This window comes from Gallus gallus, chromosome 2, assembly GCF_016699485.2.
Source record: "Gallus gallus isolate bGalGal1 chromosome 2, bGalGal1.mat.broiler.GRCg7b, whole genome shotgun sequence".
In the NCBI taxonomy this organism is placed as follows: Eukaryota; Metazoa; Chordata; class Aves; order Galliformes; family Phasianidae; genus Gallus; species Gallus gallus.
This window is the reverse complement of record NC_052533.1, coordinates 128,912,454-128,938,785: the sequence shown is the minus strand read 5'-3', so window position 1 is coordinate 128,938,785 and position 26,332 is coordinate 128,912,454. Positions and strand designations below refer to the sequence as shown.

General features: G+C 44.9%; 1 protein-coding gene across 3 annotated transcripts; it reads right to left on the bottom strand.

The window, feature by feature from the left end:
- Positions 1-4,203: 4,203 nt before the first annotated feature.
- BAALC (brain and acute leukemia, cytoplasmic) lies at positions 4,204-26,332 on the bottom strand. 3 transcript variants are annotated; one of them, XM_004939985.5, is made up of 3 exons: positions 26,071-26,332; positions 8,779-8,936; positions 4,204-5,885 (listed from the first exon to the last, which is right to left on the bottom strand). In XM_004939985.5, exons 1-3 carry the CDS (start codon positions 26,162-26,164, stop codon positions 5,781-5,783), a joined length of 357 nt encoding a protein of 118 aa, XP_004940042.3. In that variant the 5' UTR covers positions 26,165-26,332; the 3' UTR covers positions 4,204-5,780. The 3 variants fall into 3 exon arrangements, with proteins under 3 accessions (XP_004940042.3, XP_418371.5, XP_046793930.1); XM_418371.8 differs by lacking the exon at positions 26,071-26,332 and adding an exon at positions 25,611-25,935; XM_046937974.1 differs by lacking the exon at positions 26,071-26,332 and adding an exon at positions 25,233-25,507.

Sequence of the window (26,332 nt, the reverse complement as noted above, 5' to 3'; positions counted from 1 at the left end):
TCCAGCCAGTTCTTTACCCAGCAAGGAGTGTACCTGTCCAAGCCACGGGCTGCCAGCTTCTCCAGGAGAATACTGTGGGAGACAGCGTCAAAGGCTTTGCTGAAGTCTAGGTAGACTATGTCAAGAGCCTTTCCCTCATCCACCAGGATGGTCACTAGATAGAAGGAGATCAGATTGGTCAAGCAGGACCTGCCTTTCAGGAACCCATGCTGGCTGGGCCTGATCTCCCAGTTGTCTCACACGTGCCATATGATCTCCCTCAAGATGATCTACTCCATGACCTTTCCTGGCACTGAGGTCAGGCTGACAGCCTGTAGCTCCCTGGATCCTCTTTATGGCCCTTCTTGTAGATGGGAGTCACATCAGCAAGCCTCCAATCTTCTGGGATCTCCCTGGTTCACCAAGAACACTGATAGATGGTAGAAAGAGGCTTGGCAATTACTTCCACCAGTTTCCTCAGCACCCTAGGGTGGATCCCATCTGGCACAATGGACTTGTGGCAGTCCAGGTACAGTAGCAGGTCTCTAACTGTGTCCACCTGAATCATAGGGGGTTTATTCTGCTCCCCATCCAAGACTCCCAAGTCAGGGGGAAGAGTACCCAGAGGATAACTGGTCTGACTTTTAAAGGCAAATATGAAGAAACTTGATATGAAGGGGGAAGAGGATAAAACCAGGCCTGCTAGAGATGAGCCTGGGGGAGCAATAATGGGATTAGGGGTGAGGTGAGGGGCCCAGCTAAAGTGTGTCTATACCAATGCACGCAGCATGGGCAACAAACAAGAAGAGTTGGAAGCCACTGTGCGGCAGGCAAGCTATGACCTAGTTGCCATTACAGAAATGTGGTGGGACCACTCCCATGACTGGAGTGCTGCAGTGGATGGCTACAAACTCTTCAGGAAGGATAGGCAAGGAAGGAGGGGCGGTGGCGTGGCTCTCTATGTTAAAGAGTGCTTTGAGGTTACTGAGCTTATGACTGGGGATGATAAGGTTGAATCCTTATGGGCTAAGATTAGGGGAAGAGCTGACAAGGCAGACATCCTGGTGGGCATCTGTTATAGACCACCGAGCCAGGATGAAGAGACAGATGAGGTGTTCTATGAGCAGCTGGCGGAAGCTGTGTGATCGCCAGCCCTTGTCCTCATGGGGGACTTCAACTTCCCTGACATATGCTGGGAATACAATTTAGCGCAGAAGAAGCAGTCTAGGAGGTTTCTGGAATGTATGGAGGACAACTTCTTGATGCAGCTGGTAAGAGAACCTACGAGAGGAGCTGCCCCATTAGACCTGCTGTTCACAGAGAAGGTCTAGTGGGAGATGTGGAGGTTGGGGGCTGTCTTGTGCAGAGTGACCACGACATGGTAGAGTTCTCGATTCTTGGTGGAGTCAGGAGGGGGAACAGCAGAACTGCTACCTTGGACTTCTGGAGGGCAGACTTTGAATTGTTCAGGAGACTAGTAGGGAGAGTCCCCTGGGGTTCAGTCTTAGAGAGTGAAGGGGTACAAGATAGCTGGTTGCTCTTCGAGAAGGAAGTCTTAGAGGCGCAGGAGCAGGCTGTCCCTCTGAGCCACAAAATGAGCCGGTGCGGAAGAAGACCGGTGTGGATGAATAGGCAACTATTCTTGAGGCTCCAGGAGAAAAAGAGAATCTACTTCCTGTGGAAGAAGGGACGGGCAACCCAGAGAGAATACAAAGAAGTTGTTAAGATGTACAGGGAGAAAATCAGAAAGGCAAAAGCCCAGCTTGAACTCAACCTGGCTGCTGGGGTAAAAGGGAACAAGAAACTCTTTTACAAGTATATCAACAGCAAGAGGAGGACCAGGGAGAATCTCCATTCTTTACTGGATGAGGCTGGGAATGTGACCATTGAGGATAAGGAAAAGGCAGAGGTTCTGAATGCCTTCTTTTCATCTGTCTTTAAAAGTCAGACCAGTTATCCTCAGGTTTCTCCACTCTCTGACCTGGCAGCCTTGGCTGGGGAGCAGACTAAACCCCCCACAATTCAGGAGGAAAGTCAGAGACCTGCTACTCCAACTGGACTGCCACAAGTCCACGGGACCAGATGAGATTCACCCGAGTGCTGAAGGAACTGGCAGAGGTGATAGCCGAGCTGCTTTCCATCATCTATCAGCGCTCCTTGTTGATGGGTGAGGTCCCAGAAGACTGAAGGCTTGCCAATGTGACTCCCATCTACAAGAAGGGCTGCAGGGAGGATCCGGGGAACTACAGGCCTGTTAGCCTGACCTCGGTGCCAGGGAGGATTATGGAGCAGATTGTCTTGAGGGAGATCATGTGGCATGTGCGGGACAATTGGGAGACCAGGCCTAGCCAGCATGGGTTCACAGAGGGCAGGTCCTGATTGACCAACCTGATCTCCCTCTATGATCTAGTGACCCATCTGGTGGATGAGGGAAACGCTGTTGATGTAGTCTACCTATTCAGCAAAGCCTTTGACACTGTCTCCCACAGTATTCTCCTCCAGAAGCTGGCAATCCGTGGCTTGGACAGATACATTCTTGGCTGGGTAAGGAACTGGCTGGAGGGCTGGGCCCAGAAAGTGGTGGTGAATGGAGTTAAATCCAGCTGCCGACTGGTCACAAGTGGTGTTCCCCCAGGGGTCGGTGCTGGGGCCTGTCCTGTTTAATATCTTTATTGATGACCTGGATGTGGGCACTGAATGCACTCTCAGTAGGTTTGCAGATGACACCAAGCTGGCTGGAAGTACCGATCTGCCTGAGGGTAGCAAGGCCCTACAGAGGGATCTGGATAGGCTGGGTAGCTGGGCCGAAGCCAATGGGATGGGATTCAACAAGACCAAATGCCAGGTCCTGCACTTTGGCTACTATAACCCCAGGCAACGCTACAGGCTTGGGGCAGAGTGGCTGGAAGACTGTGTAGAGGAAATGGACCTGGGGGTGTTGATTAACGCTAGACTGAACATGAGCCAGCAGTGTGCCCGGGTGGCCAAGAAGGCCAATGGCATCCTGGCTTGTATCAGAAATAGTGTGGCCAGCAGGAACAGGGAAGTAATTGTCCCCCTGTACTCAGCACTGGTGAGGCTGCACCTCGAGTACTGTGTCCAGTTTTGGGCCCCTCACTGCAAGAAAGACATCGAGGCCCTGGAGCATGTCCAGAGGAGGGCAACAAAGCTGGTGAGGGGTCTGGAGCACAGGTCTTATGAGGAGTGGCTGAAGGAGCTGGGATTGTTCAGTCTGGAGAAGAGGAGGCTCAGGGGAGACCTTATTGCTCTCTATAACTACCTGAAGGGAGGTTGTAGTGAGCTGGGGGTCAGCCTCTTCTCTCGTGTGACTAGTGATAGAACGAGAGGGAATGGCTTCAAGCTGCACCAGGTTCAGGCTGGATGTTAGGAAATACTACCTTCTCTGAAAGGGTGGTCAGGCACTGGAATGGGCTGCCCAGAGAGGTGGTGGAGTCACTGACCCTGGAGGTGTTCAAGGAACGTTTGGATGTTGTGTTGAGGGACGTGGTTTAGCGAGAACCACTGGAGATGGGCGAATGGTTGGACTGGATGATCCTGTAGGTCTTTTCCAACCTTAGTGATTCTATGATTGTATGAAGGCATTGAGAACTTCAGCCTTGTCGTTATCCTCAGTGGGCACATTCCCTGCCACATCCAGTAAAGGATGATAAAGTAGATAATAAGGTAGTTCCTATTCAGAATGAATTAGAAGAGTAATGTGTTACAAGAAAAGAGTTTCTGAGGTTGTTTTCAGCTAGATATGGTGTGTATCATGAAGTCTTTGAATATCCTGAAGTTAGATTTCAGGATATAAACATGTTTATGTGACATTGAAATAGCTGAAGAAACTTACATGAGTAGGTAGAAGGGCAATGCAGAGCAAATGGCCTTCCCGGCTCCACAGCTGACACGCAGATGGAGAACACAGCTCTCCTGTATCATAAGGGTTTGTGCTGTACTTCCTCTGCCTGTAAATTCTTTGGATCAGGAGTGGTTAACAAGTTTGGCACAGATCTGGGCTGGTTCACAGTCTGCTCTGCACAAATCATGCAGACTCCTGAATGTGCTTTCAATCAGATTAGCACATGGCCTCAAACAATGGCTATCCGTTTCTACATGAATGTCACTGAGCTGCTCCAGCCATTGCTTATTGTTAGAGTGAGTCAAGTCCCTTCCTGTCCTGTAATGTTGCAAGCAAGTTGGCGGAGAGCCACAAGCTGGAGATACATGCACACAGCACTTGGTTTACTTGTATAACACTGTTTTCAGTACTTTTTCATTCTCTTATGTAAAAACCCAGCAAAAGATCACTTTCCAGATAGCATGATGACTGCAGGAGGTTCAGCACAGGTTTTCCCCCCATTTTTAGGACAACTAAAAATAAATATTTCTTATAAATACATCCTCTATTATATGCAAAAATCTCTTACTGGCTCCGGATTTTGCCTTGCCTTTGTGTCAGAATAATCAACAAACAATTCCCTATTGCATAGGCTTGTTTTCCAAAGAAATTAAGTAATCATAAACATTGCAGCAAGTTATTAAAGTGGTCCAAACGTGGAATAAATTAGTATTTGGTTCCACAATTCTATTTACAATAATTTTCCCAAGTGCAAATGGGTCTTACTGCAGTTTGTACACGGATTTTCTTTCCAATGTCACCTATTTGTTGTGAACAATTTGTAAATACCTGTTTCAAATGGCCCTCTAAGGAGATCCATATGTGTTCGATGGGGGAGTCAAATAAATTTACCTCTTCTATCTTCACAAAAGAACAAACTTACAGAGAATATATACCATTATTTCTATATTTAGAAATATGTTGAATTAATTCCTGGTCTTCACTACATTGAAAATTTATATTCCTTTTAGCCGCATATTTTTGATAAACATGGAGTTGTGTGATTCAGGATGCATACTGGGCAATTAAATACATTCTTCGCACCAAATCTATTACTACTGATCAAACAGGGTTAATACTTCTGAGCTGTTATTGATGGAACATTATTTTAGCAGTTAAGGTTATTTTCATGTAAAGTTGGTGATCACTATTTTCCAGTGTCTTGTGAAGTCTGCGTCTCCACATAAGTAAAGGGGTGTGTCTAAAAACCCAAAACAGACAGAACTTTATCTGTCAGCTACAACTAGGAACTTCAAGGGAGGTCAATATGAAACTTACCATTTTTAGGACCTCAAATTTGTCCACATATAAAATAAATTTAAATTAAGTAATATTAATATATAAAAAGGGTATTATGTGACTCACTATATTGAAGTGATACATATAGTTTAAAATGTATTTCATGGAAGCCACCTATCTTGCTGTCTCCAAGATATCTGGGTCTGAGCTTGGTGAGAGTGAGCTCTTTAAACATTCAAATCGACTGTAGATTCTGTAGATCTGAATGTGCACACTCAACACATCATGTCTAAAAACGCAGGTTCATTTTCTTCATTTGCTGTTTTAAATTGGGATGAGCAATACTCATTATCCTCCGGTCTCAACCTACTAACAGTGCAGAACAGAACACACGAGTAGACCACATAGCGCTTAATAAAGAACAAACGGCACAAATGTCGGTGTTTGTCTGCATGGTGCCACCGCTGCAGACAAATGCCATCTGAACACCCCGCAGTGTCTGCAGCTGTTTTCTACAAAACATGATTCTGAAGGCACTCAGCAGCTGCTGCCTGCTGTATCCAACACAGTACATCTGGAGATCTTCAAATCATCAGTGACTGACCACGTGTAAAGTGCAGCAAAGGATTCTTAGGTCCATCCTCACTCTCGCGTTCCTTTGTTAATTGACACAATTCTTTGTTATCCTTCTGTCGCTGGGTCTGATGGTTTTTGAGACATTAATGGTGACTTCTTTCGTTGACATTTTCTGTGTGTCCCATTTACTCTGCAAAAGTTTTAAACAGTACAGTGAGTACTACAATGATAGGACAGAGCCATTGACAACTGCCTCCTAATTTATGGAGATGGCTCTAATTAATGAACAGAAAGACCTCAGCATTCTCTTCATAGTACAGTGACATGGAGCAACTTTCTTATGCGACAGAGATGTAAACTTTTATAACTGCTTTAAAGGCCGTGGATATCAGTAGACTTTGGATCAACCCTTCTGGCTATCATTAGCATTTCCATATACATGTATTCCGAAAGTGGAGCAAATCTGTTTTCAGTTCAGAAGTGAAAATTAGGGCTTCCTTTGGATGTCACTTGGAAACAAGTGTAATTAGCCTAAAACTGAATTTTCTCTACTGTCTCTTAGATTTCATAAATCAAAACATGGTTTCAAAATAACACTTCTTTCTGCTTGTATTTAAGACATATATACTTGCACATAAGACCTCTATATACCTTCCAGAACTTTATCAGGTTATTTCCAAATATTCAGAAAAGTCCATGTGTCTGGGGCATGCAAAGTGCAGCCCTAATTTAAACTAACCCTTCTTCATTTCTTAGTTTGTCTGCTTGTTTCCATAAACAATGTGCAGTAAACCAGATAGGTCTAGCAAAGGACACTCATAACCAGACAGATATAAACAGAGAATGGAGATAGGTGTTTTCGATAATTGCTTTTCCAGTGTCTCATGACACAGTTTGCAAATCTAAATAATGCCAAGTAAATTGAGTGGAATTTGCTTGGTAATAATGTCAGAGGTAATAATGTCTTGTAAACTTCTACTGACATGAGTGGAAAGTATGTATTTATCTGAGGGCAAAACCTGGGACTCACATAGGCCAGTGCGTATTACTTCTCATGTATGCAAGCTGAACACACCTGCTCCTTTCCTGTCTACTCTCCCAGCGCTCATACTCACACAGTGATTCTCCAAATGCTACATATGCCATGAAATTCAAGTAGGTTATTGTCAGACAGTGACATAACCTGGACTCCACCTTTGTTTTTGAGGTTGATGGACCTTCACTGTTATTAGGACCTCTTTCATCAGCAGAATCTTTTACTTCCAAGTCCTTTTTACAGTATGGTATCACAGAATCCCAGGATGGTTGATTCTGTTCAAGCAGGGACATCCAGAGCTTTGTGCCAAGAACTATGTCCTGCCATTACCCTCATGAGAGAATACTAAGCTTTCCTAGACACAGCCCACATCATATCCCCTGTCTTTCAACATCACAGATTGAACTTGTCATGTGACCAATGGTATAGATAAAGAAGTAGGAGGCTGTAGAGCTTGATACCTAAGAAAAAGGGACAGAGCAAAAGCAATTTACCCCACAAACCAATGGGAGAACCCAAGTCTCCTGAGAGCAGAATGTGCCACATCACATTGTTTTCTACAGCATTTAGGAATAATAGGAAAAGTGCTGTCAGTGTGACTACTCAGATGAATGAAATGGGCACATTTTGAGTTGAAGGGGTAGAAATACTCACCTTTTATCCACTATACACCTAAACTTTAGGTGTCTGAATTGGAGACCTATTATCTTATGCTTCCCTAAATAGTCAAGAAATCAAGATTCAGAATGGCAATTCAGAGCTGGAGCCTGATGCAGGCAATTTGCCATGCCCACTGTAGGAACTTGCATTTCCTTTTTGGCTATAAGAAATATAGACAAATTATCTTCCTTTCTTAGATGCATATATTTACATGTGTAGAATAATGTTAATGCCCTACTAAAAGTGCTACAAGCACTATCTGATGCTAGGGTTCAATAGTACGAATACTTTACTGGGTGTATCTTAACTAGAAAAAGGTGGGAGGATGCATTCAAATCCAAAAAGTTCCAGGTCAGGAACCTACCCTGTGCTGAGAAGTCCAATTATGGCTAACATTCACACTATTTATATGTTGTGGAAGTTTGCCCGTATTTCCCAGTAAGTCTAAATTTTTCAATTGCTTGCAAAATTAGAAAAACAATCTTCCCCAACAATATGTCAGATATACACTATAATTCTCGAGTGTGGCCGAGTCTCTTTCAAAATGGATTAATAAAGATGCCAGTTGTGTTCAGCCACGTTCAGCCCGACCAATTGATTTTTACCTGTAGGCTAATATTTATGAGAGGCATTTATGCTTTTTCTTCACAGTAAACCTGTGATTCTAGGTGTCATGCTGATGTATGACATGTACCTATACTTATGGAGCTGTGGCAAACAGCAGGCTTCATGTCACTGGGAAATGCTTCTGTTCTACAGAAGTGCAGCAGGTAATACAGTGAAGGTTTAAAATAAGCACAAAGGATCCAATCTGGTGTTTGTTAAAAAATCCAAGATAGAGTTTAACATAGATTGCGTTTTCCATTTGCTTGGACTTCAAAGCCTTGTTTCTTCATGCGTGGTCATTACACCGGATGATCCTTCTACAAAGCTTACAATAGGTGAGGGGAGAAAGATGCAGGGTGTGATCCAAAACCTAGGGACATTGCTGAAAGGACTCCCATCGCCTTCTTCAGACTTTGCATCCAGCCATGAATGAACCATGCAGCGCACACAATTTCAGCAAAGCAGTAATGAAGGAAAAACACATTCCCTTTCAGATTATTAGTCCAAGCAGTTTGCACAAGACACAACACAGAGGGACTGAGCTGAAAAACAATATGCTTTTTCTTTTTTTCTTTGCCATAACTACTGCCAAATAAATCATCAATTCTGTGACCATTCAGGCATGAGACATCACCAGAGATGCTGGGCCTAATCACGCTCTGGTGTGGTGCAGTCATTATACCTTATCCCATTTTAACTCCAACCAGGAGGATTATCACAAAAGTGATGCTGACCCAGCTGAGGCCAGAGCCCAGCACCAGGCACACAGCTGCACCCTCACCTCTGCTGCTCGGAAGCTGCTCTGCCGTGGTGGCCCAGCCCCAGCGGCGTTCACACACTGGGCCCCACTGATGGTCCTCTTCTCAGTGCTCAGAATACCTGTGGTGGCTGGTGTTGCGGTTCCTCCTGTCTGAGTTGATTTGCCATCCTCTAGAATACCTAGTGGGGATATGGGAAATTGTCAATTAGTTCTGAGCAGTGATTCCTGCTGGGATACTGCGGGATCCTCCTGTTTCACAGTACAAACCAGAGAAGGTGCTTCATGGTACCATGGTGAGAGCATCCTACCTCCTTTTGTAGCTTTGTAGTTACATTTTGGATTACTTGCCCTTTCTCCTATATTTCACCATGGAACAATGGCTCAGGAAAGATGGAAGATGGGTTAACATGTAGCATATTGGTAGCAGCTCCCCATTGGTAGTAGCTCCCCATCTGCTTCAAACACTGGGACTTCCCACACACAGCAGTCTGCACTTGCATTGCATCATCATCATCATGTGCATTCTTCCATGAATCAGGTGGGAATCCAAGCACAGTATTAAGAATATTGAAAGTGAAACAAAGCAAAGCCTGAATTATTTCCCAGAGATCTGTCAGAAAAGCTGCGTTATCAATAGAAAGCAACACTGCTTTCAAAAGCAATGACTGAAATCAATGTAGCTTCACCCAAATATCCAAAGTCGTGGTTTTGAAAATACATAAAGTTGTATAAGATTTACGAAGCCTGAATCAAAACCAGCCATTGCATTTCCCTAAGCAGTCAGAAGATGGTGTTAGAGTTTTCCTAGGACAGCTCAACTTGTGGTGGTTTCTGAGAATAATGCGAAATTGTCTACTTTTTTGATAGAAAAAAAATACTGATTTGAAACTTGAAAATATTATAGTTTATTTAGGAAGTTAAAAAAAAAAAAAACTTGCATTTTGAAGCTGTATTCTGCTGCTAGATATAAAAACTAATACTGTTCTTACATGTCTACAGGTCACTTCTCAGAGACACCAGAAAGCCATGCCTTCTGCATCTCCAGAAAGTCCATCTCTACTTGGACTTTAGGTCCTATGTCTTCCCATCACTCCACAGTGCACAATGAGTGAGAAGAGTGTCACAAAGCAGTAGAGACTGATACAACACAGAAAATCAGTTTTCAGGAAGAGAGATGGAGAGACCAGTAGCTAAGCCTGAGTACGAGCTCTAAGCCAGAGGTCATGGCAGTTTGTTTACTCACCTTGCAGTGGAGCTCTGTGAACAAACTCAAGCATAGCTATGAACAGGAAAAATGCTCTGGGCATCCCCTACTAAATCCATTAATTGAATCTTGGACATTTCAAGCATACATGAGTTCTGAGATTCTATGTTATTACCTTACTAAATTACTTCCCACCATGTGTCTCTTTGGCCACCTGGCCTCTAACTAAGTTGTCTTGTGAAACAGCTGTTCACTGAACAATAGCTTTCTTATTAGGCATAGTTTTATCTGTCTTCTGGTGTCCATAGAACAACTTTTCTTACATCAGTGTGTTTTTGGAGGCAGATGGAAGATCTCAACCCTGCAAATGGTGTACGTGGTTCATTTTGTGTCCTCTGCTGGTCTGAAGCCCAATTGTCATCTTTTGCAAGGTTGAGACATCTGAGATGAATGAGGTATCAGCATCTGAGCCTTCCACTGTCACTCACTGTATCTTTATAAAGGTGACCTCATGGTCACCAATAGTGGATGATCTCACTTGTGCAGCAAGCTTTTTTATTTTATTCTGAAAGATGTTTGCTATTCTGAAGTTAAGAAACTCCTGACTGCAAACCAGAGATAATGTTAAAGAAAAAATAGGAGCAGATTGCTGCTTTTTAAATAGAAACTATTTTGCATTGCTATTTGGGGTTTGTCACAGTACACAGAAAGGGAAGAGCTGACTTTCTTCTCCTGCATAGTCTGGAATTTGTAACCTAACAGGCTGGTAATACTCAGCCTTGCCTCAGTGTCCTTTAAAGCAAGTTAACTGTCTGGTTACTGATATCAGGCCCACAGAATGGGTTCAGTAAATATTCTCCACAGACTTTCACTGTAGAACTTTAGTAGAAATATAACTGAATGGGCTCAGTAGTGTTACTTCCCTTCTCTCCTGCAATCTGTCAGGACTCAGTGGGCCTCCTGAGCTCAGGGAAAAAAGTAGATCCCATCACAATGCTCTGACAACTCTACTTTCTTTTTTAACTTCACATGAACTAGCAAGCTTAGAATACTCTTATGTCTCTGCTCCCAAAATCAGGGTTTCTGAGTGGTTACCAAACCTCCACCAAAGCAATGGTGACTTTTCCTCAGGAATGGTTGGACAGTGTATGGTCCCCTTGATGGCTGCAGGGAGAGCACACACCGAGCAGCCCCAGAAATCCAAATCTCACTTTGCAGTGAGAACTGCACTTAGAAGGATTTGTTCTCCGCCAGCAATGGGACAGTTTTGACTGGCTTTCTAGGCTGCACAGGCAAGCTAATGTTTGTATTTCTTAGCAATTCCAATGAAATCTTTTAGACTGTAGTTCAACAAACACCTCTTTCAGTAGCATCAAGGAAAAAAAAAGAGGTTATTTTTAACTGAAACCAATCCCCAGGCTTCATCATACAGTGACGCAGGCGGTAGCCTTGGCACAACTTAGAAGGTAATGAAGTAAGCAGAGAACAAGCAGCACAGAACAGCTCGAGTTGGGATGGTCACACACAGCTGAGCCCACTTGCCCAGCTATGCTCCTTCTTCTCATAGCCTTGCTGGGCTACCTGAGTCCTTCAGAGGCGTGTTCACGTTGCTTCAAACCAGCCCAGCATCAGGGGACACATATTTACTTCATCCATTCAGCATGGATTCCCCACAAACACCCGGCATGCAACAGGAGAAAGCATTCCAAGGACTCCTAAAGTTGCTGGTCCAGAGAAGGGACGTGACAGACTGCTTACACAAGTCACAATTGGTTTAGACCAAATTACCTTCAAATAATCTCTTTTTTATTATTTACGAATTCAGAATTTGAATAATTTGGGGAAAAAAAATTGCACATGTTTCTGGTTGTTGGGTTTTTTTTCCCAACTAAAATAGCGGCACTAAAATACTGTTTCAACTTTCACTAATATGACAGTTTAGGAAAATTTGGATGGAGTCAAAAATCAACTTCAGTTACTTAATGCGTCACTTAAACACTAAAAATGGTCTGTATGAATCTGTGCATGTTCCAAGTGTTCCATAGCTTAAAAGAAGGGTATTTAAGAGCAGTTTCACAACTGTATCAATATGGAGTGAACAAAGAGATACCTGAAATGAAAGGTGTCTCTATACAAGCACAAAGATCAGTGAGATAGGAAAATCTGTCTGAAATATACATCTTACATGAAGAACAGAAGGCCTATTAAAGGTAATATAAACTCGTAGAGTAGGACAAAGTAGAGAGAACACCATACTTCTCACTACTAATGTAAAAATTCAGTGGTCTTTTCAGGCAGCTCATATAAGCAATATATACATTGTTTGTACTAAATAAATAAAATTAGCCCTCCAAGAACAGCTGCTGCTAATACTTAAGTGTTTATCAAAGCTCAGAGTATTCAGACTCGTAGTAGAAAACCAAGCTTTTCCAGTCTTTCTGGGATAACTGCCTACTTTCTTCACTGTAAATAATGAAAAAATCAACGTGTATGAGCAAACAACAGAATTAGTTTTTAGAAGGGAGAGTCTGAACACTTCAATGGTTCTGTTACCTTAGTTCTATTCCAGCTCTAAATCTATCTTTACTAAATAACCATTGGTACTATGATCAAGCTCCTTACTGTTTCACACTTTTAAGTTGTGGATTAGACAGGGATAGGACGCTGCTGATGTTGCCAAGAAATTTGGAAGGGGTATGAAGCCTTGCAGAACAGAGCTAAGTTAATCTTAGCCACAAGGCTCAGACCTTTGTGGAGAAATGATTCCCCACGCGTTTCTCACACTGCTCTCCTCCCTGGGGTCAGAGCATCAGGTGGTGGCCACAGCTGGACATGAATCTGACCGCAGTGTGCTGCAGGTCTGACCCAGCACTGTGCACCCTCTGCTGTCCTGTGGCACAGTCATGAACAAAAAGCATGGGATTCTTCAAAGTATGTCACATTTATATCTTTGCAACTGACTCAGACAAACCAGTAAGGGTGCATTTTCTGGTTCAGCAGCATCTTTTTTTTGTTTGTTTATCACGGCTGTTATCTCCTGAATAATGCATAAGATACTGGTTTATAAAATGCCTGCATAATGAGATACCCAGGCACACTGCACTGTAAAGACACAGAGAAAATTTGCAGTGAAGAAGAATGAACACCACTACTACAACATGTAGTTGCTTCCAGAGAAAATCAGTATCATCACTGAGTTCCTTGCTTTTAATGACACACAGGTGGATAATAGGTATACAGAACACTGAAATACCTGTCTTCTATATCTGCTCTCCTGATTTGAATCTACTCGTGCTTGGGGAAAATATGCATCTGCATGACTGTATGTTCTATAGCATAAATGCAGTATGGAACGGATCCTATTAAAGTGGAGAGGAGGCTGTGAAGTGCTCAAGTCATTGCCTCTGAAGCCCGAGGGATGAGGGCAGAGGGCCAGAAACCTTGTAGATTTTTTTCCCACTAAGGAAGAATTTAGAAACTTTCCGACATAACGATGAATTTGTGTATAAGGATGAAGGATCCAGGAGATCTGCAGAGGGAAGGAATGTTGTGGCAGGAACACATCAGAAACAAAAATCTGTGTTTACAGAATGAGCGAATATAATAATGCAATACGTTTACTGCCCAGGCATTCAGAGAATCCAGAGTGATTTATCTGAACTCTACCGTGATGCAAATTGCAGACAGTGAAGCAAGACAAAACCAAGCCAAACAGAAATATCTGCATTTCTAGCCATGGTCCCCACACTGCCCCCAGCACACAGCCTGCCCAGCGCTACGGGGCTGTGCCCCACAGCCTGCTGCCCACAGGATGCTTCTGGAACTCAGCTTGTCCTAGGAGCAAAGGCAGATGCATTTTCCGTTTGGTATCTTTACCTTCAGTGCTAATGAAGTAGGCAGTAAGTACGAGGAATATGAGGACATCTACACTGATGTAGGACAAGAGGACTCAGATAACAGCTAATAGACAGCAGAGGGCAAATCGGACTCTGATCCTCATTTGGCCATGGTTTTGTCACATTCAGGAGCCCTCACAGAATCAGAGAACCATAGAATGGCCTGGGTTGAAAAGGACCTCAAAGATCATCTAGTTTCAACCCCCCTGCCATGGGCAGTGTCGCCAATATTACTGAGAGGCAGCAAAATGCAAGGGTTTCCACCTTGGCCTGTATTCTGTGTGTTTTATTTGTGGGTACACAACCCAAGGCCATTATCTTCTGGGGTAGTGAACTTCAGGAGGTCACTACTTAGTGGACAACACACAGTGGACCCATATAGATCCATACAGCCTTACCGAATTATGCTCTACTATAAAACAACGTCATTAATTCTGTACTAAAATAACCATCTCATGGTTTAAAAGCTTAATACTTTTAAACACATGCACACTGGGGTCCTGACAAAATGGAGAGATCCAGAACTCCATCTCAGTTTGCTGTTTTCCTCCTTCCTCTCACTTCATTTCTGAGCATCAGACAAAAAGGATCCATAGAGATCTGTACGTTTCAAAACTTCTCTTGTCATGGCTATTTTGAAAGATGCCCCTCTTTGGTAGATAAAAGAAAATTCTGAAAGATTCCAACACAGGAATTTAATGTGCACATGCATAAACAAGCATATGAAAAATAGTTCTGAATGTCTAGACAGATTTACTGCTGTAATATTAAGATTTCTGCTATAGAATATGCAGGATTCTAGCAGACAAGGGCAGCATTAAAGCTGTAAACCTTGATATTCCCTGAATGGTGTTATTTCCCAGGTACAGGCAGATGCTAACTGAGAATTGGTATGTTTTTGTTTTAAATTATCATCAGAATCATGGTACAACTACCCTGTAAACAAGCTTGACAGCTCTGCAGTGTGTATGAAATGAAAGGTGAATATAAAATTAGTATTTATACCAGATAAAAAAAGCACACTGCAACCACCTTTAACAACATGTCTCTTACTGCAAAACGTCGATCTGGGTTTCAGATTTGTTGAATTGTCACGTTGCATGGAAATGTGAACGTTTTGAAGATGCAGTGATCATTTCAAGGATCAATCCAAGGGATATGGAAAGGAAAATAGACTTCAATAGCCTTCCCCAAATAGTAAGGGGAAAATGGTTTGATCCTGAAAGGAGGATAAGGAATGCAAACTTAAAAGAATAGCAGCAGTAATCAGGGTGCTAAGAAAGAACAGAAAGGCAATGGAATATAATAGATGAAGAAACAGGTTTTAATACCTGGAACGGGAATGATGAACTGAATTTTCACTACATTGTGGAATAAGAAGTGGCAACATTTTGGAAGAGCCTTCATGAAGGAGAAGACAAAGGCATTGATGGCTGTGTATTTTTTAAGCCTGGACAAATCCGGAGATAGAACATATTAAAAAAGATACTCATGCTGCTTGACATGTCAGAAACAGATCAGTCGTGCTTCCAAAGTAAAAAGTCAACATACAAATAGCAAAACATGAAAGCACTTTTCGTACTACTGCACCTTAGAAGAATAGATACATAGCACACGGATCTGCTTCTGCATGTGCAGAGATATGTGCTATGTTTCAGTACTGTCTGTAAAAACTCACCTTAAAAATGATACACTCCATGCACAATGCCTTACTTCATGGCTGTCCGAACTAAGTCCAGTCAGCCTGTTTACCACAAATGCTTATTTTTGGCTCAGTTCTTGTCTGAACTTCTCCTTGTAAAAAGCCAAAAAAGGAAAAGTTCCCACTATAGGAGAGCACCACGTTGGATGGAAAACAAGAAGCAGTCTGTTGTCCCTCTCCCAGCCATCCCTATCACAACTGCACCCACCCTGTTTTAAGGGAGGCTGTATAGTGGCTTCGAGTTGCAGATGTTCTCATGGCCTATCCTTCTCCTTCACATAGAATCATAGAATCATAGAATTACCAAGGTTGGAAAAGACCCACAGGATAACCCAGTCCAACCATTCGCCCATCACCAATGGTTCTCACTAAACCATGTCCCTCAACACAACGTCCAAACGTTCTTTGAACACCTCCAGGGTCAGTGACTCCATCACCTCTCTGGGCAGCCCATTCCAGTGCCTGACCACCTTTTCAGAGAAGCAGTATTTCCTAACGTCCAGCTTGAACTTTCCCTGGTGGAGCTTGAAGCCATTCCCTCTAGTTCTATCACTAGTCACACAAGAGAAGAGGCCGACCCCCAGCTCACTACAACCTCCCTTCAAGTAGCTATAGAGAGCAATAAGGTCTCCCCTGAGCCTCCTCTTCTCTAGACTGAGCAATCCCAGCTCCTTCAGCCACTCCTCATAAAGCCTGTGCTCCAGGCCCTATGGTCACATGGTCATTAGGGATAGGGCAACGAAACATCACTCACTATGCTTTAGAACAATTTCCAGTTCAGAATGAGTAAGTTTTATTACCATTCTCATTGCCTAACTAATCATGTGTAGAAGCTTAAGATGAGTAGATTGTATCATTTCAATTAATCATACCCAGGAGCAGCAAAATATTTAGACAGATTAAATAGAAGTCTTAATGAGAAAAAAACATGACATTTGAGTTGAAATGACTCTCCAGTTGTGCTCTCTGAGGTTCAGCAACAGGAAATCAAAGCTGAAGGTTCCAGGTAAGACAAGAGACATATTTTAACAGTGAGTTATACTGCCATAATTTAGAATAGCTTTGGCATAATGTCAACAACAGACAAGTTGTAAATACAGCCTGAACATCCCAAAGAGAAGCCTGTCCCATATGGGAATTAATTCTGAAAAGACCAATGGCCAGATGATATTTCCAGCCTGGATATCCAATGGATATTGATGACTTAATTCTGTCATGGTATGACTGTGATCATTAAATCCTTTGGCTCAATCTATCTGTTGTGTGTGAAAAAGCAGTTGCTCACATTTTGTGTTCATCTTAAAATAAGAGCAGTAGTTGTGTTGAAACCTAGTGTCATCCATCACCTGTTAACAGTCTACTGAACAACTCCATGAAAGTTTTTTCACCTTTTCTCCCGTCAGTGACTCAGAAATCACTCAGACATAAGCGGCAGAAATTCATACTTCCAGCACAGCAAGTGTTAGCTGACAACCCTCCTGATGGCCCTCTGGGGAAATGCTGGCAGTTTACAAGAATGACAACTGCAACGTGAGAGGAAACAAGGAGAGGATAATATCCACCTGAAACATACAGAAACAAAACAGTACACATTGCCAGAAAACCGGTAAAAGTATCAGTCAATCAACTGAGAGGTTGGCTGATTATTTTGCTCTTCAGTTTCACCTAAACAGACCATCATCTTCCTGGAATGAGAGGCTGAACGAACTGCTTTCTCATCAGATGCTTAAAATTTAAGGCCCAGTCAAGCCAACAGCAACTGGAAAACCATCCGGGGGCTCTCAGTGCATTCAAGAAAACCTTACAATGGAAAATCCTGCCTTGCAGCTTATAGCTGTCAGTGCTACCAGTAAAATGTTGCTCCCCCATTTACCTGTTTGTTTTACTCTTAACCTGCATTTCTCCTAAACAGAACAGAAAAAGCAGTGTGGCAATCTGGGGAACCAATTATGCATGTGCTCATCAGATAATAAAATTGCGAGAGGACCACATAATTTGTCCCAGTACAATTAAAGAAGAAGCCATATTTTTCATGCAGGGGCACTGCTGAGCACAGTATGTAATCACATAACGCATCTTCTGAAATATTGCCCCCATCATCTAGGAAAGAGTTCTGCTTTACGGGAGCCAAACAAAAAGCCATGCAATCAAATCATGGCTTTGATCATAGAACTGATAAATCTTGCCTATTACTGTATTTCAGTTTCAGATAAAGCTCAACTTTAAATCTCAGTATTTTTAATTGCAATCAGTTGATTTCATTTTAAATTGCAAAAGTACCTGAGAAAGAAGTGGGCTGAGTGATATGCCGTGGTTCCATTCAGAAATACGTTTCTAGACTTGACCAGAGGTGTGCAGATTTCTGTCACTCAAGTGCTGGATTACTGTGCTATGTGCTCAGTGTGGAAATTTAGGAAATTTAGTCCATGGACAATGAAATAAACTGGACGCTGTGACATGTTTCCTATATGAAATACATTCTCCTGCTGCTTTGAGGCTGGCAGGAGCTGTCTCTTAAATCTTATTCCTGTTTTCAGTGTTAGTTTTGAACTATACAATCCCAGACTGGAAAATACACCATTTGAGCTGACCAGAAAACATAAATTCATCCCCTCAGAACAGAAAAAAGAGTTTTACATGTCCTGAATTGGGCTATAAAGGAGGAAAGAAAAGGAAGAGGTTTTCCAAAAGAAAGGACTTTGCGGAACCATTTCCCTCTGAGAGTCCTGCAGGCAGTAGGTCTCACTGACGAAAGCACCCGAAGGGGAAGAACCAGCCCTGGGTGTGCTGCTCAGGCACTGCTCCACTCTCACCATCCCTCTGGCAGCTCTTCTGTGGCTAACGAGAGCCCTATGGGCAAGCACTAAGAACATCCTTCTTGTCAGAGATCTCAAGGTGCAAGAAGGACTTTTTCCCTTGGAAAATCATCCAGAGAGAAGGTTCTGAATCACCTCTGCTGCAAATCCTCTCGACTGATGCTGAGCAGACTTCCTCCTTTCCATGAAATTCAAGTGTTTATGCACATCGCATTTACCACAGGTAAATGACTGTGCTGGGGTCAATGGTCAGTCCTGGCAGGTCTGCTTGAGGCTGCAGGAGGGATTTAGGAGGGGGTATTTTGAGGGGGTATTAACCAGAGGCCAAGAGACCTGCAGGAAAAGCCATCACAGTTTACTTAAAGTGGTAGTCTTTTTCTTGTCTATCAATTATCAATATCAACTATCAATACCTGATAATTTTAATGAAATTTATCTTGCTACAGACTCTCCTTTTTATATGGCAGTTGATATTTATTAATGAAGAATTCATTCAAAAATACCGTGAGAGGAGATGGAGGGAGTTTGCTTATTTTTCCCTCCAGGACACACTAAATATCACTGACATCTTTATACTGAACCAACAGAACACAACAAATAAGAGCACCCACACAGCAGATAATTACACAGAATGGCAGTGGTGCACAACAGTAGCAGCAGCCCCACCCAAATTATTTTCCCTACACAGTCCCCAGACATGCATTCCGTAGCAATCCTCCCATAACCCAGCAGTAAGTTTAAGCATGTGTGGTCTCAGAATCAAGATTTTTCCTCACGCTCAAAAATAAGGAGATGCTCCAATTCAGGAGAGAGGTGGGGAGGGGCCTGGTGACCCAGGGGCAGAGAGGAAAATGTCCCTAAGTTCTCTGACAGTACAGTGAGACATTTTGCTGCTTGCAATCTGTATCTTAGTGTTTGTTCTTAAAAAAAACATATTGCTTCAGGCCAGTGCTGGGTTTGATGCAGGGCAGAACTCAAATATATGTACTGAATGGAGCGTGGCAGCACTGAGCACTCTCAGTTCAGTGGGTTGACCACCATTGCTTAGTACACAAATTAGCTTTTTAATTCTATTATTTTCCTGTTTTGCTCTCTAAGGCTCTTTATAATTCCCTGAGTCATTGACTCATGCAAAGATGTCTTTTTTTACTGGCAAAAGTTACTGTTCTTTTCCCACTCCTGAGGCAGCAGTGCAGCTGGGCAGTGCACTGAGGCCATTCCCTTTTCTGTCACTTCAAGTGGACATGCTGTAAGAAGCTTATCTGAAGTCACGGAAGTGTTTGTGAATGATCAGTTTTTCTGAAACAGCCATTTCTTGGGACTCTTTGGCTCTGGGTTTGTGCCCCCAGCCCTGCCAATGAGGTTTGCTGCTTCCAGAGCATGGCACAGATGGCACCGCCAGCTGCAAGCTTCTGGGTGGGCTTCACTGTGCTGCAAAGAACCAGCCTTCAGTTCTCCCAACTGACTTCTCTTCTTACACCTGCCCAAACCCACTCCACAGGGGAGCTTTCCATGTATGGGAAGGCTACTGTTCCTCCATGCAAATGTTAACACACAAGAATCATAGAATCGTGGAATCACCAAAGTTGGAAAAGGCCTCCAAGATCTCCCAGTCCAACCATCCACCTACCACCAATATCTCCTCATTAAACCATGTTCCTCAGTACAACATCTAAACATTTCCTGAAGACCTCCAGGGATGGTGACTCAACCACCTCCCTGGGCAGCCCATTCTATCACCTGACCACTCTTTCAGAGGCTTTTCCTAACAGCCAACCTGAACCTCCTCTGTCTCAGCTTGAGGCCATTCCCTCTAGTCATCACTGGTTATGCTGGAGAAGAGGCTGACTCCCACCTCACCACAGCCTCCCATCAGGCAGTTGTAGAGGGTGATAAGATCTCCCCTGAGCCTCCTCTTCTCCAGACCGAACAATCCCAGTTCCCTCATCTGCTCCCCATAAGACTTGTGCTCCAGACCCCTTCCAGGGCCTCGATGGCTTTCTTGTAGTGAGGTGCCCAAAAGTGAACATAGCACTCTAAGTGTGGCCTCAGCAGTGCTGAGTACGGGGGGATGATCACCTCCCTGCTCCTGCCGGCTGCACTATTTCTGATACAAGCCAGGATGCCATTGGCCTTCTTGGCCACCTGGGCACACTGCTGGCTCACATTTAGCTGAGCATCAATCAGCATTCCCAGGCCCATTTCTTCCAAGGCGCTGGTGTGCAAAGTCAAGCAGACACGTAAGAAGCTTGCCTTCTGAAAGCTAGATGATCAACATTAGAAGCAAAAACTTTATTTCTCTGAGAAATACCCCATGTGTTGTATTTTCCCTTCTTCTCTGTTAGTTTTGTGTGTGTGTGTGTGTGTGTGTGTGTGTGTGTGTGTGTGTGACTTTGAAGGGTTTCTTTCAGTACTGTCCTCCATCCAGTGTCCAGTTACAGCTGAACATGAAAGAGACCATACCCAGAAATTACAAGTAAATGGGTTACTTTAACTAATACCATTCGACTGTATCTGAGATCAGGATTAAAGCAGAATATGGAGTTACCGTAATGTGTCTGCAGTCCGGGAAGAAGCTCTGTTCATTCTGTGCAATTCCGAGCTGCAATAAGATTATCTCCTTAAAATACTACATGCCAGAACAGCTGCTGTAATTGTTCCTTAGGCATATCAGACTCTGAACCAGCCAGCTCATAAGCAAGCAACTAACAGGCATAGGAGCACGGAGGGGCAGCGATATACCCCAACACGCTGCTACTGCTAGCAAAAGTGATCACTCTTCGGCTCTTAAGCTAAAATGGAATGTTTATATGAAATACTCCTCTGCAGTCTGAATTACAAGAAACAATCTGCTGCACAAAGCATGTCCTTCCTCTACAACCCGACGGCCGCTTACTCATTTACATTAAGATTTAACTTCATGTTTACCTGGTGGATGAAGCAGGAGACGATTGCAGCTGTGGTCAAAACTGATCCGGGCTGTGTTGTCATGGTGACAGGCATTCAACCAGCCCCAGAATTTCCCCACAACTGCAGTCAGTCTCTCCTACTGCAAAGAATGGAAACACGATTTCTAAAAACTTCTATAGGAGAGGCTGCCATTGGAGCACGGCGTCCCATGCACTGTGCCTCAGCCAGGGGATAACTGCAAAGATGGACCTGCACTGCCAAGCTCCCCGCAGCAGGCACTGAGCACCCAGCTGCAGAGCAGCAGTGCAACTCATCCCTTCACCTGACAGAACAGCACTGGAGTTGTCCATAACTGCACGGCTGTGTTAGGGCTGTTAGCAGCCAGGTCATGGGACACTAATGGCACTTCTCTGCTATGAGATATGGCTTTGCTACGAGACAGGGTTCAATAGTTTAGTGGGTAGTAATGGTGATGGGAGGATGGTTGAACGAGATGATCTTATAGGTCCTTTCCAACCTTGTGACTCAATGATTCTCTCTGATTCTTCGGATGGATTTTTTTTATGGTATTCTTTTTTTTTTTTTTTTTAATAAATGACTCTATTCTGCTCCCACCTCACTGCTGCTTTGCAAATGTCTTCATGAAGGGATAAACTGTGGAGAATGTTTTTCTTTAAGTGCCTCGGGAGAAAAGAGTTTCCTATAGAAATAGCACTGAGACAGTAAAAAACAATTGCCTTTGCTTTTAAAGCCGTGGCCGGTGCCGTGAGCCAGGCAGTGATCAAAAATACATGAGTGTTTTATTAGTTGAGGCGCTGAACAAATGAGTTCAGAGACAGTCGATAGACAGCTTCTCAGTTCTGATACACGGCATCCGTTTTCATTAGCCACTGCATCATTAAAAAATTAATTACTTGTATTTGTGTTCCAGCAGCAATCTCCAGCCGCGGCTGGGGCTCACGGTGCTGTCAATGCAGGAACACAGCAAGGACAGAGCCTGTCCCGAGGAGACCGCAGCACTTGAGCTAACCCATGGCTGCGAGCTCTTTCTGCCCACGAGGCAACACGCTGCTTTATCCAATCTGAGGTACTTCCAGCGGTAATGAAGGAAAAATAATTGCATGCAGAAGCTTAGTTGCTGGAAAAAAGAAAAAAATAAAAAAACAACCAGAAAGAAGTGATAATAGGATGGGACGGCTTAAGGCCTGCTTGAGAAAAAATATGCTATTTGTTTGTTATTGTTGCTACCCAATCATTTTATAAAACACTTCTTCAGTACTGGTAGGAAAATGGTAGACTGCCTCTTAACTTCCCAGCCTACCTCTACACACAGACCTGACTTCTCCCAGCGTAACACAGCAGAGGTGTGCCAAAACACCTCAGTTTTTGTGTTTTTTTTTTTTTAGTTTAACCTTTCCCTGTGGTTTGCTTGTGACCTGTGATGTCTGCCCTTGGGACAAACCCGATCCTGCAGGTTCTCCCTTCCTCATGCAGTCGCTCCACGTGCTGATACCTCCACTCAGCTGAACCAGGCTGCCCAAAAGAGAGAAGGCAGTTTGTACAGAGGGTTGCAGGGCCCAAGGAATGGGGGCCAGGCAGAAATGCAGCCTGTTATTTCCCCAGCTATACCCCACACAGCAGTCAAATCTCATGACGAGTTCTCAGCTGGCACATTGAAGGGTGTCTGTACAAGAAGCCGCTCCTTTGCAGCCTCATTTGAGTTTCCATTTTTTCTCTCCCTCCTGGAAGCCATTTGCCCTATGAACAGTACAAAATCTGATGGTTTAAAAGGTGTCTTTCCATTTCGCCCCTGCTGTGCTTGATGAAGTTGTTTATTACTTTTATGCTGCAACTCACCCTTACCAGCTCACCCTGCTCATCCCTGCCAGGGGCTCCTCACCGTGCTGCAGCAAGCTGCTGTCATGTCTTTGTGGCTGGTGGTGATTGCTATCATCCTATAGGTTTTCTCACAAAAACAAAACAAAACAAACAAACAAACAAAAAAACAAGTAGGGAAGTGAGTAAACATCCTAAGAAAGGCTCAGTTGAAATAGGAAGAAAGGAAAAGTGAAGGGAAAATGAAAAAAAAAAAAAAACCCGAAGTATGACTTCCTTTTTAACATAATGAAACCTCAGCTCTCTGAACGCTTTAGTAGAGATTCAAGCATCTGGCTGCACAAATACATGTAGTTCCAATGAGAGTGGGCACAGAATGCTAAATATGTTTTCTGAGAAGAATATAATGACATTTTGGGGTGGGATGAGATTACTGAGATTAATACATGGCAGTTATGAGCCCAACCCTCATTACTACGCTCACTGATTCTGTATACTGTGTTTCTTTCACCACTGATATTTTGCCCCTCATCCAGTCACAGAGGTTTCCTACATCCAGCTGTGCCAGCAGCACATCCCTCTCCTCAATGCCCTGTCGTCCTCTTCTCCCCTCCCTTACTCTCTTGTGCCTCTCCCTGTTCTGCAGTTCCCAGCTCTCACAATGATGCCATTTCTCCCCCTGAAGTCTTAAACCCACACTTGACCTCATTTGCCCCTCAGTTGCTGCTTCGTTTCCCTTTCATCTGTAAATTCACTCAATGTGCAGTTTCTGGAGCACCTCTCCTCACTCCTTTCCTTTCCAACTCACCCACCACCCTGCAGCAGCCCTCTCTGAAGTACTCCTGGACTTTCCAGACACCCTTTGGGGCCACCGTGCATCCTTGGGCTCCCTGTGCTGGCTGCAGCCAGCCCAGCTGTGGTCAGGGTGACTCTCCCTTCTGAAGCCATCCTTCCTTTGTTCCTATCAGTGTGTCCACTCCTTATTCTTTAATCTCTTCTGCAGGAGAGATTTTGTGTAGAGCATTTCTCGTCTCCAAATCATTTACTATTGCATTTCAGAGTTGTCTCTTGTCCTCCTCTTATCTCCGATATTCTCATCTGTAAGTTCAATTGTTTCTGTGTAGAATGCTTACTGACCTACCCCTTTGTCACCTCCTATCCAGTATAAAATCTCAGGCTGCATCTGACTTCTCTTTATGATCTTCGCCCACCAACACAAACTAAACATGGCTAAAATAACGATAAGCATGGGGTACCTCTTGCTGTGTCCATCCTTCACTGTTGGAGATAACACCATTGCCTCCATCCAAGCTTCCCAGCCAATATCACCTCAAACCTCTTCAAAATCCCCATCTAACTCCTTATTTTTCATACAGCATTTTGTATTCCAACCCACCTACAAATTCTCACAGTTTCCCATGGGATTGCTGCGAAGTCTCCCCCTGGTCTCTAGGATCACGGCGTACCCTTCCCACCCCTGCTCCCCTCCGTATTTAGGTTGGAGCAGAGTGGTCCTCTGCCCGCTCCAGCTGCCTGTGCTGCCCACCCACGGGAGCCTTCAGCCACGCACACGATCTCATCCTGGTGCCGTGCAGCTCAGTACAGAAGTCTGTAAAGTTACCCCCTCCCACCCTGAAGCTGCCCGCAGGCATTTACTGCTCTGTACACAAATTACAATCAACCTGGGCAGCAATCCTTGTCGTGTTGCGTTGTACAGCACCCAGCACAACAGATTTCTGCACCTAGGCTGAGATTTCCAGATACTGCTGCACACTGAACGATTCTGAAAGCATTAGGAACCCCACATCAGACCAGAGCGGCTTGTTCCCTTTCCCACCTCTGTCCCTGCTGCAACACCACAGGTGCACAACTGAGAACGTTCCAAGAACCGAGAAACTCCAGTTCGGCAGCCAGCACATTGGCAGGACACCACCTGATCAGTTTCCTATTTTGCTCATCACCTTGATTTGATGGCACCTGGAAGAAGGCTGATGCATCACCACCTCTGCGTCAGTTTAAACCTATTTCCTAAATGAGCTGTTTTAGTGAAAAAAAAACCCAAATATTCCACAGCAAAAAGACCGAGTTCGCTTCCCTTCCGTCTGCCTTACCGAAGCACCCCAGACACGGAGCTCTTCCCGCACACAGCCGGGCAGGGCTGTCCGGTCCCTGCACGCACTCCCACAGGGGAAGCTCCGGTGCGCAGCGCCGCAAACCCGCAGCGTCCTCCAGCCCAGACCTCGCTGCCTGCATGCCTCGGTGGGAGCAGAGAACACACGTTCTCTGGAAAGCGGGTAGAGCGCACAGCCAGCCCTACACACCCTGCGAACCTAGGCGTACAGTCAGCCCTGTGCACACCGTGTGACTAGGCACACGGACAGCGCTCTGCACGCCGGGCCCACAGCCAGCCCCACGGCGGGGACACGGCCGGCCCCGCGCCCCGCACGCAGAAGCCCGGCTCAGGGCAGCCCCCGCCCGGCCCCGCTCACCGGCTCGCCCCGCGCCCAGCTCCCTGCTGCCGGGCTCGGCGCCGCCGGGCTCCTGCGGGCTCTCGGAGTCGGTGTTGGTCAGCCAGGTGGACTCGGTCTCCCGCGTCCAGCTCTCGTAGTAGCGAGGCTCGATGGCGTCGGCGCGGCTGCCCCCGCAGCCCATCGCGGCCGCCGCTCACAGCCGCCGCCCCGGCATCATCGCGTCGCTCCCTCCCCGCGGCGAGGCACGGCGCCGGGCACAGGACGGACACGGGCACAACCACGGCACGGGCCGCCTTCGCTCCCCGTCTCCCGCTCGCTCACTCCCTCCGCCCCATCGCCGCCCGGCGTGCTCTCCTCACTCCTTTATCAACTCCTTCGGCCTCCCTCCCTCCTTCCGCTGTCCCCTCCCCTCCCTCGCGTCGCCCTCTCCGAGCCCTTCCCCTCCCTCCGCCCCCCCACCCCAGTCCCCCCGCCTCACCTTGCCGTTGGCGGGTGCTTACAGAGCGAGCGCGGTGCAGCCGTCCTCTTGGCCCGTTTCTGCAGCCTGCTTTACGTACCCGTTTTACATACATCGCAGAGTCACAGAATCCTAGTGGTTGGAGGGGACCTCTGTGGATCACCCAGCTCAACCCCCCCTACAGCAGCTCCCTGCAGCAGTCCGGGTGGGCTCTGAGTATCTCTGGAGAAGGAGAGCGCTCAGCGTGTGTGTGCAGCCTGCTCCAGAGCTCTGTCACTCTCTC

Excerpts from the sequence above, each read along its gene's own strand:
- BAALC (XM_418371.8), bottom strand. The coding sequence starts at position 25,773 with ATGGGCTGCGGGGGCAGCCGCGCCGACGCCATCGAGCCTCGCTACTAC. Across the intron at positions 8,937-25,610 it reads GCTGGGCGCGGGGCGAGCCG|GTATTCTAGAGGATGGCAAA; the intron begins GTGAGCGGGGCC and ends TATCCCCACTAG. Across the intron at positions 5,886-8,778 it reads GCAGCTTCCGAGCAGCAGAG|AGTAAATGGGACACACAGAA; the intron begins GTGAGGGTGCAG and ends AAACTTTTGCAG.